This window comes from Canis aureus, chromosome 26 (assembly GCF_053574225.1).
Source record: "Canis aureus isolate CA01 chromosome 26, VMU_Caureus_v.1.0, whole genome shotgun sequence".
Taxonomy (NCBI): Eukaryota; Metazoa; Chordata; class Mammalia; order Carnivora; family Canidae; genus Canis; species Canis aureus.
Genome location: NC_135636.1, coordinates 32,551,545 through 32,564,585, shown reverse-complemented (window position 1 = coordinate 32,564,585; position 13,041 = coordinate 32,551,545). Strand labels below are relative to the sequence as shown.

Genomic DNA, 13,041 nt, shown 5'->3' with positions numbered 1-13,041 from the left:
TACACATGAGCAAAGCATGAGTTCAGGCAGACTTTGTAAAACTGACTTTTTCCACAAGTTATCTGCGTGCAACTGGCTGAGTTGCTTAACCCACTGTGTTAACGGGACCTGAGTGTTGCCCTAGACTCAAAATGGTCTTTCTGCCTCTGTGATCTATCAGACACTCAGCATGTGAAAAGTGCTCAACTGTACTTGTAAGAAAGCTGAGCTAAAAACAAGATACAATTAGCATAGACTAAAAAGAACGAAGTTGTCCAGTCAAGAAGGTCAATATATAAAACCAAACTCGAGCCCACCCAGTGAGGCTATAATTAGAAATAAAGAAAAGAGAGAAAATTATACTATTATAAACTCATTATATAAGTTCAATTTAAAGCATGCGTCTATATAATTTTGATGGACAAAAATGTTGGGGATATAACACACTTGAGTGTGTGTGACATCTTACTAGTGTCTCAATACTCAAAAAATATAGGGGCGCCTGGGTGGCTCAGTGGTTGATCATCTGCCTTCAGCTCAGGGCGTGATCCCGGGATCCTGGGATCAAGTCCCACTTCTGGCTCCCCTACAGGGAGCCTGCTTCTCCCTCTGCCTATGTCTCTGCCTCTCTTTCTGTGTCTCTCATGAATAAATAAATAACATATTTTTTAAAAAATAAAAAAATTAAAATATTAAAAATACTCAAAAATATAATAACGATCAAATTCAAATAAAATATGTACAGAACTCTGGAGTTTGAAAAACTGCTGGAAGTAAGGATGTTGTTTCTGTTTTGTTTTAAATAATAAAGGGAAGGCAACACAATTCCTTTGTTCATTGATTGATAAATATTGAGCATGGCTGAGGGGATGAGGCTGTCTTATAGTGAATTCAGTGCTAAAAGCCTCAGGATCACAAGGAACAAAGAGATGAAGGGAGGAGAGGGAAAGGGAGGGAAGGAGAACAGCCCTAATAGGTAGGTAGGTAGATAGGTGCATGGATGGATGGATGGATGGATAGATAGATAGATAGATAGATAGATAGATAGATAGATAGATAAATGATAGACAGATATGTCTCTGGCTTTTTACAACTGTCTCTCAAAAAGAGCACATGTCCTGAGGTCCTGAGTGATTTTTGCCTGGGATGGGACACAGCACCCAACTCACAGGAGCTCAGTGAATACACTGTATGAATGAAATGAGCTCCCTGAGCTCCCCGTCTTCTCCCTGAGCCTAGAAGTTGTTCTCACACCAAGGAGTTCTGTGGGCTCCGTTATCCTAGGACTAGGATCCCCTATTCCCTAAATCTGCTCTCCACATCAGTCTCTGGGTCATGGGGTGAAATGAGTAAGGCAATGGGGCTCCCTGGCCGTAGGTGTGTTCTGAGCTAGAAATCTTTGGAGGGCAATTGGGCAGGATCCATTAAGATTCTAACTGTTTCTTTGAAACCTACAGTTATACTTCCAGGAATGAGTTTTACCCACACAAATCTAAATGTCCATTAGCCAGGGACCAGTTCAAATGAGCCAAAGGACAAAGGACAGCCATACGGTTGGATTCTGGGGAGCTATTATAAATGAGTTAATTTTGATATTACTCACCTATAAAGTTGTCCATAACATTAATTAAAGTATAAAAGGAAGCCTAGAGGCACATGGGCCGCATGATCCTATTTGTGTAGAAGCAAACACGCAGAGGTTTGTATATGTATATATATACCAAGGAATGTGTAACATTCTTAAATGTTAACAGTAGTACATTCTGGAGAATAGGCATATACACGTCTATACTGTCTGAATTTCTATAATAACACTATAACATGCCATAATTATAGTTGGGGAGAAATGGCTTTTTAAAAATTCTAGTCTGGCTGTCAGAGGCATGCTGACTAGGAAAGAGGGGTGACATAGTTCTCAACCGAGGTGACCAAACAGTCACAAGGACCCAGCTGAGATTTTGTAGCTTAAGGTCCTGAATCCTGAGACACGAGGGTGGCTCAGAGGTTTAGTGCCTGCCTTCTGCCGAGGGCATGATCCCAGGATCCCGGATTGAGTCCCACGTCGGGCTCCCTGCATGGAGCCTGCTTCTCCCTCTGCCTGTGTCTCTGCCTCTCTCTCTCTCTCTCTCTGTGTGTGTGTCTCTCATGAATAAATAAATAAATAAAATCTTAAAAAAAAAAAGTCCTGAATCCTGAACCCCAAATAAACCTTTGGGTCCCTAATACTCCCTAATACTCTCTGCATTCAGAGGAAGGGAAAACAGCACATATGGGGTGTGTATATGAATATATTAGAGCATGAATGAGTGCATGAATAAATCAGTGAACCATAAGGTGGATGGGTAGAAAAACAAATGAGTGGAGGAGTAAATAAATGCTTGGAATGAGTAAACAAGTTAATACCTGAATAAATGAACTTCTGATTTGTAACAAAAAAATCTAACTTGTTGTCATCTCACTTAGGAGTAGGAAACCCTGGAAAGAAAGCGGGGAGGAGGAGAGGGTATCCTGCATCTGGAGAAGCTGCACTTTCAAGCTTCTTTAAGGAAGTACCACCTCTCAACTTCCTGGAGAGCCACGTGTACTCAGAGTAGGGCAGCGCTCCGCACTCTGGGCAACATTCCTCAGCCCCAGCTGGGCCTGGTCCCAGCGCTGGGGTATCTGTCAGGTGGATAGGTGACAGTGGAATGACTTAGATCCTGGCAGCCTGCCAGCACCTCCCGGGGGAGCCTGTGATCCAGCCCACCCACTCACTATTGTTGAGAGGTGTTCCCACCCCTCAGACCCAGAAAGCTTCCCAGGGCTTTGTGCCCTGTGTGCATTCCTCCCTGCCTTTCTCCCCCTCTGAGCATCTCCTGCTCCCCTCCAAACAGGTGTCCCACCCACTGTGGTAGATGGAGCCACACAGGCCTGGGGTTGATCCTCAGCTCTGCCACTTAGGCTGTCTGACTTCAGGTAAGTGCTTTAACTTCTCTGAGTCACAGCTTCCACATCATTTAAATGAAAATCATGCTTATCTCCAGGGGCGGCTGTGAGGATTCAGGGGGATAAAACAAGTCAAGGACCCAAATTGTGCCTGGGTGCATGATGTACACCAAGCACCTTATTTCCAGGTGCTCAACTTTTTTCTTCTGGCAGCAGGTTATGGAACATTTATAAAGTGTCAGCCAGGCACTGTGCTGAAAGCTCCACATGCATGGCCACATTCAATCCTCACAGAAGAGGGTGCTAGAAATTATTGTGTGCCATTAAAACATATACATGAAAGTCCTAACCCCCAGGATCTCAGAATACGAACTTTTCTGGAAATAGGGTATCGACAGAGGTAATCAAGTTAAAATGCAGTCATAAGAGTGGGCCCTCACAAATGAGATGTCCCTATAGACAGGGGCAATTTGGACAGAGAGACAGACATACACGGAGGGAAGACAATGGGAAGACACGCAGGGAGAAAGCTGTATGAAGAGGGAGGCAGGGCTGGAGGGACACAGCCAGAGGCCAAGGAACATCTGGAGCTGCTAGAAGCTGGATCATTCCCACAGGTTCAGAGGGGGCACATCCTGCCAGTGCCTTCTGGACTCCTGGCCTCCAGGCAGTGGAGCAATAAATTTCTGTTGTTCTAAGCCATCCAGTTCGTGATGCTCTGTTGTGGCAGCCACATGAAACTAATACAGGGAGGATTGGCCTCACTTTGCCAAGGACGACACTGAGGCTGCTGGGGGTGGGGAGGGAGGGGCTTGCACTCAGGTTCCAGAGCCTCTGGTTAGAGGTGGAAAATAAGGGCACCCCTGGGAGTTGTGTCATGACAAGAGGTCCAAAGAGAGAGACATTGTCCACTCACTGATTTGAGTTTACTCGTGTTTCTTACGAACATCAACAACACCACCTTCAGCTGCATCATCCAGGACATGGATCTTGAGAAATACCTCTCAGTTAGCAGTCAGAAAAATGAGCCATTTCCAGGCTGTGTGACTTTGGGTCAATTACTTAACCTCTAGGAGCCTCCATTTCCACATCTGACTATGGAATGATGATCCACCTCATGGGGTTGTTGTGAAGATCAAATAAGACAAGTCATGGGAAGTGCTTGGCACTGGGGCAGGTGCACAGCAGCAGGCACTCAGCCACGGCTGCTGTAATAGGGATGATGTCTCTTGGGGAGCTCAGTACTAGAAGATCACAGGCTGTGTTTACCACACTCACACACACACACACACACAACCTGCCTTATAGAACAAAATGTTAAAAGGGGGCCTTAATCCATATCCCTCAGAGGCCCTGGGTATCAGCCTCCCACCCAGAGCAGGGAGGGCATCTCCCCACAGTTCCCACCAACTGCCATGCAGAGCTGCTCACCTGCCAGGAGCCCCAGGCAGCTGTCTCCCTTGCCTTCTGCTGCAGGTGCTCCCAGGCACCTGTCCAGATGCCCTCCCTGCAGTGCCAGGCAGTGCCCATTCTTCCTCAGGGTCTGATCTTCCTGCAGGAGGCTCCCCTGGCTCCCCCAGAGTGGCTGGGGGCAGGAGGGTGAAGCTTGGTGTCTCCCCTGGCTTTTCTAGGTCAGCACGGAAGCTGACCTCCAGCACCCCTCCCAGCAGATGGGGCAGAGGCGATCAAGCAGTGCATGAGACTCTACAGAACTGGGAAGTTAGAGAAATTGCCAAAGTCTGAGAGGGGATGTCCGTTACCAAAAAGTATTTATTCAATGCCAGGAAACATCCCAGGAAAACGCAGGTTGCCAAAATCTCCTCAGCTAGAACAAGGCGTGTGTGCAGGAAGGGGTGGGGCGGCGTGTGTGGGGGTGAATATGTGAGAGAGAGAGCGTGTGTGCACGCACGCACTGGGAGGGACATGTACAGTAGGGCAAAGGCCCGGGGGGGCAGGCACCTAATGTACACCCTCCGTGTTACCATATGGTGGGTGATCCAGCAACATCTTCAAAATGTGAATGCAGAGATGTTAAATTCAAAAATTTCTCCTCCTGGAATTGACCCTCTAGATAGAAACACACTTGTACACGAAGATAAAAGTTCAAGGGTGTTCACGGCAGCCTTGTCAGTAAGAACAGAAACCTGGTCCAGCAAATTGGGTGTGGCCCATCTCCCAAAGGGCAGCTCTGTACTCTACTTCAGCTCTAGGACAATAGGGAGCCATAGGGGGCTTTTAGCAGGGGGAAGGGCATGTTCATGTTGTTCATGTTCCGATGCGCGCTTTGGATGGATGGTTCTGACAGGGCAGAAAAAGCAGAGCTGGGAGACTGAGCTCCAGATGAGCTAATAATTCAGGTTCCTTTCTCTTTGCTCTGGATAATTGAAGAGGCTTGTGGTGACCGGTGGGATGTGGGGTGGCAGAGGAGGGGACACTGGGAAGGCCTGGCCCCTTCTGCTGTCAACTCTGGGGTACCAGTGAGGGTGTAAGGACAGGGGATTGCCTCCCCTGCATCTCCCCCACACCTCTCCCTAGAGAAGAGCTGGCACAGCAGAGTCAGGGCCTCGGCTTAAACCCCACCTCCACCGTGTAGCTCCAAGCCAGTTACTTGGCCTTCTGTGCCTCATCTTCCCCATCTCTGAGACAGGGATAGCCAAAGGCCCTACCTCAGAATTCTTGCGAGGGTTAAACCCCTGTGTAAAGCACATGAAGAGTACCTGGTACATAGCAAGCGCTCATAAAATGTGAGCTATTTTTTTTTTATCATAACTAGGCCTATGATAGCCACTCTGTAGATATTTATAAAATGAGTATTTGTTATTAAAGTCAACCTAAAGGTGTATCAGGGAGTATGAAATCAGAGAGTGGGAGCTGAAGGCAGGATCCCCAGCCCTTTGAACAGATGGGAGTCAGGCATTCCCAAAGATGGTCAGCGATAGTTGGAGTCAGTGCCAGGGGTTGGGCCCAGGCCCCACAGCTTGCTAAGTGAATGGATGTGGCCAGGCCCAGCAGGTTTGTCAGGGGTCTCCTGAGCACAGGAACCCCCTCGTTCCTTTAATATGGACCCACACCTTCCAGCCCAGCCCTGTCCTAGGATTTCCTCTGAGTTCAGTTGGCCACCTTCTCCCTGTGTCCCTGCTTATATCATCTTCACAGGCCTGGGTTCCTCCCCAAGGACCCTGGGAGGTCATCTGTAGCGGGAGAAGAGCAGGGTCCTCTGGAGGCTTTCCTGAGTCCACTGGTGGAGATGAGTCAGGGGCCCTAGGGAAGCACCTCACTTGCCAGGGTCTTCTTCTTCCCTCACCGGTGAGTCTCTTCCATCCACCTTGGTTACTGCAACCACCCAGCTGACTCCAGGAAAACCAGGCTGGAAAAGCATGGCAGGTTGAGTCTAGGGATGATAATGGAATGAAAGGTGAGAGAGGAAGATGCGTGATGGGGTGGGAAGGGGTCTATATAAATGGGACAGGATTCTGGACAGAGTTCATTAGTCTCCATTTCTTACCCCACTAATTGTACATAAACAGAACAGGCTACATAATCTGTGGGCCCATTAAAAAATGAATGCGCGGGGCCCCGTACCAAAAATTAAAAATTTTAAGACAAGTGACGGCTGAATATCAAAGCAAGCATGGGGCTCTTGAGAACATAGGACCTCATGGCACTGCACAGGTTACCACTCGTGAAGCTGGCCCTGAACACAGAACTCTGAGTGTAAGGACAGTGTGTGTTTTTCCAGGAAAAGTACCCTCAACTGTCAACCCCATGCCCCAGAAGGGTTAAGAATCAGTGTAACTGAGGGTAAGTGAGTGCCCCTGCTTCTCACCCCATGCAGGCAGGGGCTCCACATTGTGACCACAAGGGGAAGAAGGGGGTTAGTGACATCTGGCATCAGCAGACTTTGGAATAGGGCAAGCCATGGAACCAAGGGGACAGAGAAAAGTGGGTGCATGAGGGACAGAGTTTAAGACTTATTGATGGACTGGATGTGGGCTGGGAAGAAAAGAACGGTATGAAGGTTGACCTCCACATTTATGACTCAAGCAATGAAGGCAATCAATGGAGGTGCTATTCATGGAGATGGAAAGAAGCTGGCAGGAGATCACGTTCTGTGTTTTGCACTGTTGGATAGCCAAGGGAATCAAGACTCCCGTTCCGGCCATGAAAAGGTATAAAGAGATAATAGAGTTGAGAAGGACAATTAGAGTGTGGGGGTCTTTGGCACAAGGATGACATTTAACTCCAGGGGAATGGATGAGTCTTTGCAGCTGTTCAGTGGGTGCCACCAGAGCCCTGTTACTTTGGGCAAATTACTTACTGCACTGCCACTCAGAGTTCTTATTTGCAAAATGGAGGTAAGAATAATACCATCTTAGTAGGATCTGATAAATAAGCTTGTGAAAGGGAAATGCTCAGCACAGGCCCTGGTGCCTGTTAAGTGTCCAATGACCATCAGCAATTGTCATCACTGGCATCATGTCATTCCTTCTACAAATAGCTGTTGCCCCCCCCGCCATGTGTGTCAGGAGTGCTGGGATGCTTTGGATTTACTTATTTATTTTTAAGATTTTATTTATTTATCCATGAGAGACAGAGAGAGAGAGGCAGAGACACAGGCAGAGGGAGAAGCAGGCTCCATGCAGGGAGCCTGATGTGGGACTCGATCCTGGGTCTCCAGGACCACACCCTGGGCTGAAGGTGGCGCTAAACCACTGCACCACCAGGGCTGCCCATCAAGCACTTTGGATTTAGAGCAACAATTATCAGAAATGTCAGGAGGTGGTGAGTGCTAGGGCAGAAATGTAAGGGGACATTTGAGGTGAGGGAGTGCGCCAAGTGGATGTGGGGTGAAAAGCTCCAGGCAGAGGGAGCAGCCAGTGCAAAGACCCTAAAGAGAGTGGTGGGAGGTGAGGTCACAGAGGTAAAGGGTAGGGGACCTTTGTAAAGGAACTCTTCATGGCAGAGGAGGCTGGTTCTCCAACATGGTGAAAACAGGTTTCCGACAGAATGAAGCAGAGTATTCCCAAACAGCAGACCTCCAACATGGCAGCCACCTAGGCTTTGGGTAGGAACTGAGGCTTCCCCTCCTGCTCCCCACTCCTGCCCCCCCAAAAGGGTCTCACCTGGCTGAAGAGGCTCACCAGCAGGGTCTCTCCTCCTCTTAGCTATGGAATGTCCCCTCCCAGCAAAACTGTGCTGGGCCTTTGCTCCAGGGCTCCCAGTCAAAGCATAAATCTGAGTCATTTTCCTCTGAATCTGTGGAGGTACAAAACAAGGCGTTTTGGGTGGTCATATCCTGTCTCCTACCCCTCACCCAAAAGGAGCCCCCTACCAAGCCTGGCCATTCCTGCAGCTATATCTGAGACCAAGAGACCAAGGCAGAATCATGACATGGGACAGCCCTGAGATCTCAGGAAGACTTCAGGGCCCGCCCTGTAGGGGAGAGGGGTGGTGGATGTGGTAACAGGGTAATAGACATTAAGGACGACACGTGATGTAATGAGCACTGGGTGTTATATAAGACTGATGAATCACTGACCTCGACCTCTGAAACCAATAATACATTATATGTTAATTAATTGAAGTAAAAAAATTTAAAAATAAAAGATGAAAAAAAAAAAAGACTTTAGGACCTCAAAGGTGACCAGAGACCAAAAACGTTTGTCCTATGACTCAGAAAGTGACCATCCCCACCTATCATATAGAGACAGGCCCTAGAGGTGAGCAAATGACCTACCTGTATTGAGTGTAGTCCAAGAGCAGGCACTGAGGAGACACAAATCCAACCATTGGCCCATCCATCTGTTCACCCACCAATCCATTTATTAACAAATATCATTAACAATGATTTCCACTGCAGCACTGTTTTGTGGGGAAACACACACAAGCAATAAAACACCTGGAAACCGCGCGCGCGTGTGTGTGTGTGTGTGTGTGTCCAACATGAGCGGTCTGGGCGATGGAAGTGTGGCACATGCCCACTGCATAAAGAGCTGGCCCATCCATCCAGTGGCATGTCAGAAGCTGTTAAAACAACCACATGAGACCTGTAGCTTTCAACTTGCAGGATGTCTATGATACATCACAAGCAAGTTTCAGAGAAATTCTCCTTTTTTTTGCAAAACAAGTAAAAACTACCCCCCCCCCTTTTCTGGAAAACCTGCATGTGTTATTAGGTAGGTGCATGAGCCTGCTAATGTGATTTATCTGGGGAAGGCAAGGTGAAGGAGGAGGAGAGGCTGAGGGGGGACTCTCCTTCTTACTATATTCTTCAGGTGTCTCACTGGTGGCAGAGAAGTAATGGAGGCTGAAGAGAGCCCTCGGCTGGCACACCAAGAGCAGGAGACAGAAAAGGTGGGCTCCATTTCCTCAGCTGTAAAATGGGCATATTTCAGCCTCTTCTACGATGAGGGTTTGACTGAAGCAGAACACGTACAACAGACATTCATCAAAGTTGGCAGTGATGATGCTTTACAAAGCAGTGTGATTGAAGGGACCACTCATCACTACAGATCGTGATTGTTGTTTGCACATATGCTCTGTGCTAAGAGTTTTATGTGTATGTTCTCATTTGATCCTGTTAACAATTTCTTGAAGGCAATGACTAGTGTTGTGTTTACGGATGAGGAAGGCTCAGAAAGGTAGAATGTCCAGGCTCACAGGCAGGAAGTGGTGGTGTTGGACTCCGATCAGCATCCCCAGTGCCAGTTCCCTGCAATTCCACTGGGTACACTTGTTTCAAGTCAGGGGATTCAAAGGTAGCTTTGAATTTATAACACTTCACTCCAAGGACCATCACAAGGTGGGCAGGACCCTCAAAAGGCATGTATCGGCCCTAAATCCATCTCCGGAGGTTTCTCTTCTTCTCTCTGCAAATTCCTTTCCAATCACCAAAGATATGTCCTCAGCAGAGTATCTTCTCCTTGAAGGGCACTTGTGGCTGCATCCTCTCTCCTCATGTCATGGGTTAGTGTTGTCCAGGATTAGTGTCCCCAGGGCTCACCTGCCCACGACCTTCTCTTGCCTGAGTGTCAAGCTTGCCAGGCAGCTCCCTTCTCCTCCCCTTGCTCCCGTGTCTACTTAAGAAAGCACATCCTCCTGGGCCACATGGTCTTCCCTGCTCAAACCAGCTGCCTCCTGGGCCCTGGAACTGCCCTGCTGAGCCAGGCCAGGCAGGGTAGGTAGGGAGGATCAGGGCTAGTCCTATCTGCTTTTCACACTGGATTCCTGGCCAAATTGATTCCAATAAGGTCCACAGCGGACTAGAAAACTACAGGTCAGGGTGTCCTGAGACCCAGCTCCCCCGAACCCTGGCAGGCCCCACCCCCGGCACCAGGACACTACCGGTGAGATAATACTAAGAGCTCCAAGAAGACTGGGCTGGGCCGCTGAGGGAGGACTGCTCATCTCACTTTAAGGACAGTTTCTGGTCCTGGCAAATAACCAATGCCTTATTGCACAGGGCCACATGGGATGTGGGAGAAAGTCTGAGAAAAGGGCAGGGCGGGGCAGGCTGTGGATGGCTTTAGAGCGAGGCCTTCAAGGAGAATGAATTGCTGGAGAGGAGTGCCTTAGACCTTAGGTGAGGCATCTCCTCGCTTCCAGAGAAGCCATCTGAAGCCATGCCTACCCTTCCTCCTACCTTGACAAAACCAACACGGACTGGATTATTCATCAGCCTATAAGCATCTAGTAGGTGCCACGTGTGTACACACTGAGTGCCCTGCCCTTCACACGTATCTCTCCACAAGGGGTAGGAACCAGTATTATCTCCATCCTGTAGAAGAGAAACCCAAGGCTCAGAGAGGACTTGCCCAAAGTCACAGAGCTGGTAGGAGGCAGAGCCAGGATGTGACTGACACCAGGTAAGCGGCACTCTTAAGTACTTCACAGGTGTGTGACGTGGGCACATGGCTTCTCTCCCCGAGCCTCGGTTTCCTCAATCGTACAATAAGGATTACTTCGCAGGGTTATTCTGAGGATTAAATGAGATTATGCACATCAGTCTTTAGCACCACCTTTAGTACCGTGTTGAGAAAACGTTAGCAATCATTCTGAACTATTAAGGGGCGAGGCTAAAATCTGGGCCCAGGTGCTAGACTCCAGAGATGGCTTTAGATCCGCTACACAGACAAGGGCTCTCCTGCCAGTCACGAGCCACCAGCCCATTGTGAGTTATGCCCCTTGGGGAGGGCTGCAACCCACCCTGGGAATGTGAGATACTTTAAACAGGCATTTTCTGGAAGGTCTCCCCAGGAACTCCCAATAATCACACCATTACCAGCGCCCACATTTGAGAACGTGGGGCAGTTCTGGGGATGAACTGCTTAGCCTGTCTCAATGCCATCTGACCAGAGCTGGTGGTACCCCAGCAACTTCCCTGCCTAGCTGGGCAAAAGTCTTGGAACTGAGGAGCAGGAGGTGGAAGGAAGGAGGTGGAAGGTCAAGCGATCCCCAGGGAGAGGCCCTATGGTGAGGCGAGCACCCAGGGGGACAGGATATCTGAGGAGCAGGTCATCCCCGCCACAGGCCGTCAGCTTTCCTCTTGGCCAGCTCCTCCCTGCCTCCTGTGCCTCTGGGCCACATGCTGAGCTCAGGACAAGGGTCAGCCTCTGTGATCTTGCAACCCAGATGCCTCCCTGATGTATAGTCTGGGCAGAAAGCAGCGGGAATGGTCTCCTAGCACCTGATAAATGCCTAGGGCTGCCATATCCCATTGTGTAAGTTGTTTACTGCACAGAACTACCCAGCAGGGTGACTGGGAGAGGCTGAAATCCAGCCCACGCCTTGCTCCCCCAGCCTTGTGCCCTGGCTACGTTCATAGGAAAGGGCCCCTTTTACGAATTCATCTGTGGGCAGGGGCCACCTCTTTGTGATTTGTACCAAAGACCTTCTGTGCTAGCAGTGGCCCTGAGGGGACAGAGGTGTGAGCACACACACACACACTGCTTCCCAAACTCCGGCGCTCACTCTTAGCCTCACTCAACTAATCCTTTGCTCCTACTGGAGACTGCTTGTCTCAGCCAGTGGTTAAAGTACATGAAGAAAACTTCTCTTTGCAGTTGCTTCAGGGGACCCCCTGCCCAGTTTCGGGAACCCCCTGCCCAGCTTCAGGATTAGGGCCCAGCATGGGCAACTCACCTTGGCTAAGTAAGAAGCGTAGCCAGATGATCAACAAGACCAACAGCAGACCCACTGGCAGGCAGAGCCAGAACACCAGGAAAGAAAACGTGAGGTCGTTCACCAGTGGCACCAGGGGGTACTTCATGGTGTGTACGTGGCCAAGCCAGGCCTTCCTGGGCTGGGCTGGCAGGGCTGCCCTGGGGACCTAGTGGGCCGGGCCACACTCTGCTCTTAGCCCAATTATGATTGAGAGAGTGATGTAACAAGGAAGTCACAGTGTCCTTCAGGCAAAGGGAGAGCTGTTTTGGACAAGTACTTTTGGACTAATGGGTGGGAGCTAGTGGCAGTGAGAGTTTGCTCAAGAAAAAAAGCCTAGGCTTCCAGGCAGGCATGCCTGGGTTTGAATCCCTGCTAAGATGCTATGGGTTCATGGGATACCTCCTTGTATCCTCTTTAAGAGGGAAATGATTCTTACCTCAGCAAGCTGCTGAAAGTCAGAATAAATAATGGGATAAACATCGCCCCCAGATGGCTGCTCAAGTATTTGAGGTCACAGATTCTTTCAGGAGCCAGCGGGGGTGGGGGGGCCTGTCCTGACCACATCTGTACTTTGTGGCAGTGGCAGGGCCTGTGGTGTACCGGATGGAGTGTGGTGCATCGAAAGCAGGCAGCTTCACAGCTTCAGGCAGTAAATGTTGCGTCAGAAAGGCAGGCCCCCCCCCCCAAAAAAAAAGGCAGGCCCAGTATTGCCACATCTCTCTTCCCAAAAGAGCCCCCCAAATCTGCACTTTTATGTGAAACCTCCCAATATAAAAATGTTGCATCAAGCATTGAAACACTGTTGGCTAAACAAAACAAGTCTGCTGGGCCAGCCTAGGTCACTGGGCTGCCATTTAAAAACTTTCTAACACACATTAGGCCCTCAATAAATGACTACTTAATTTGGAAACTTTACACTTCATTAGAGTTTTCAGTGAGGGGATTCTAAGTTGTTACCCTTGTTCCTTCGTCTCC

At 49.1% G+C, this 13,041-nt stretch overlaps 1 protein-coding gene across 1 annotated transcript; it reads right to left on the bottom strand.

Annotated features, from left to right (window-relative positions):
* Window positions 1–4,656: 4,656 nt before the first annotated feature.
* On the bottom strand, window positions 4,657–12,247 carry ADIG (adipogenin). Its single transcript, XM_077873153.1, has 3 exons — window positions 12,046–12,247; window positions 8,028–8,160; window positions 4,657–6,295 (listed from the first exon to the last, which is right to left on the bottom strand). The coding sequence occupies exons 1-2, from the start codon at window positions 12,170–12,172 to the stop codon at window positions 8,066–8,068; spliced, it is 222 nt and encodes a 73-aa protein (XP_077729279.1). The 5' UTR covers window positions 12,173–12,247; the 3' UTR covers window positions 4,657–6,295; window positions 8,028–8,065.
* Between the last annotated feature and the right edge of the window lie 794 nt (window positions 12,248–13,041).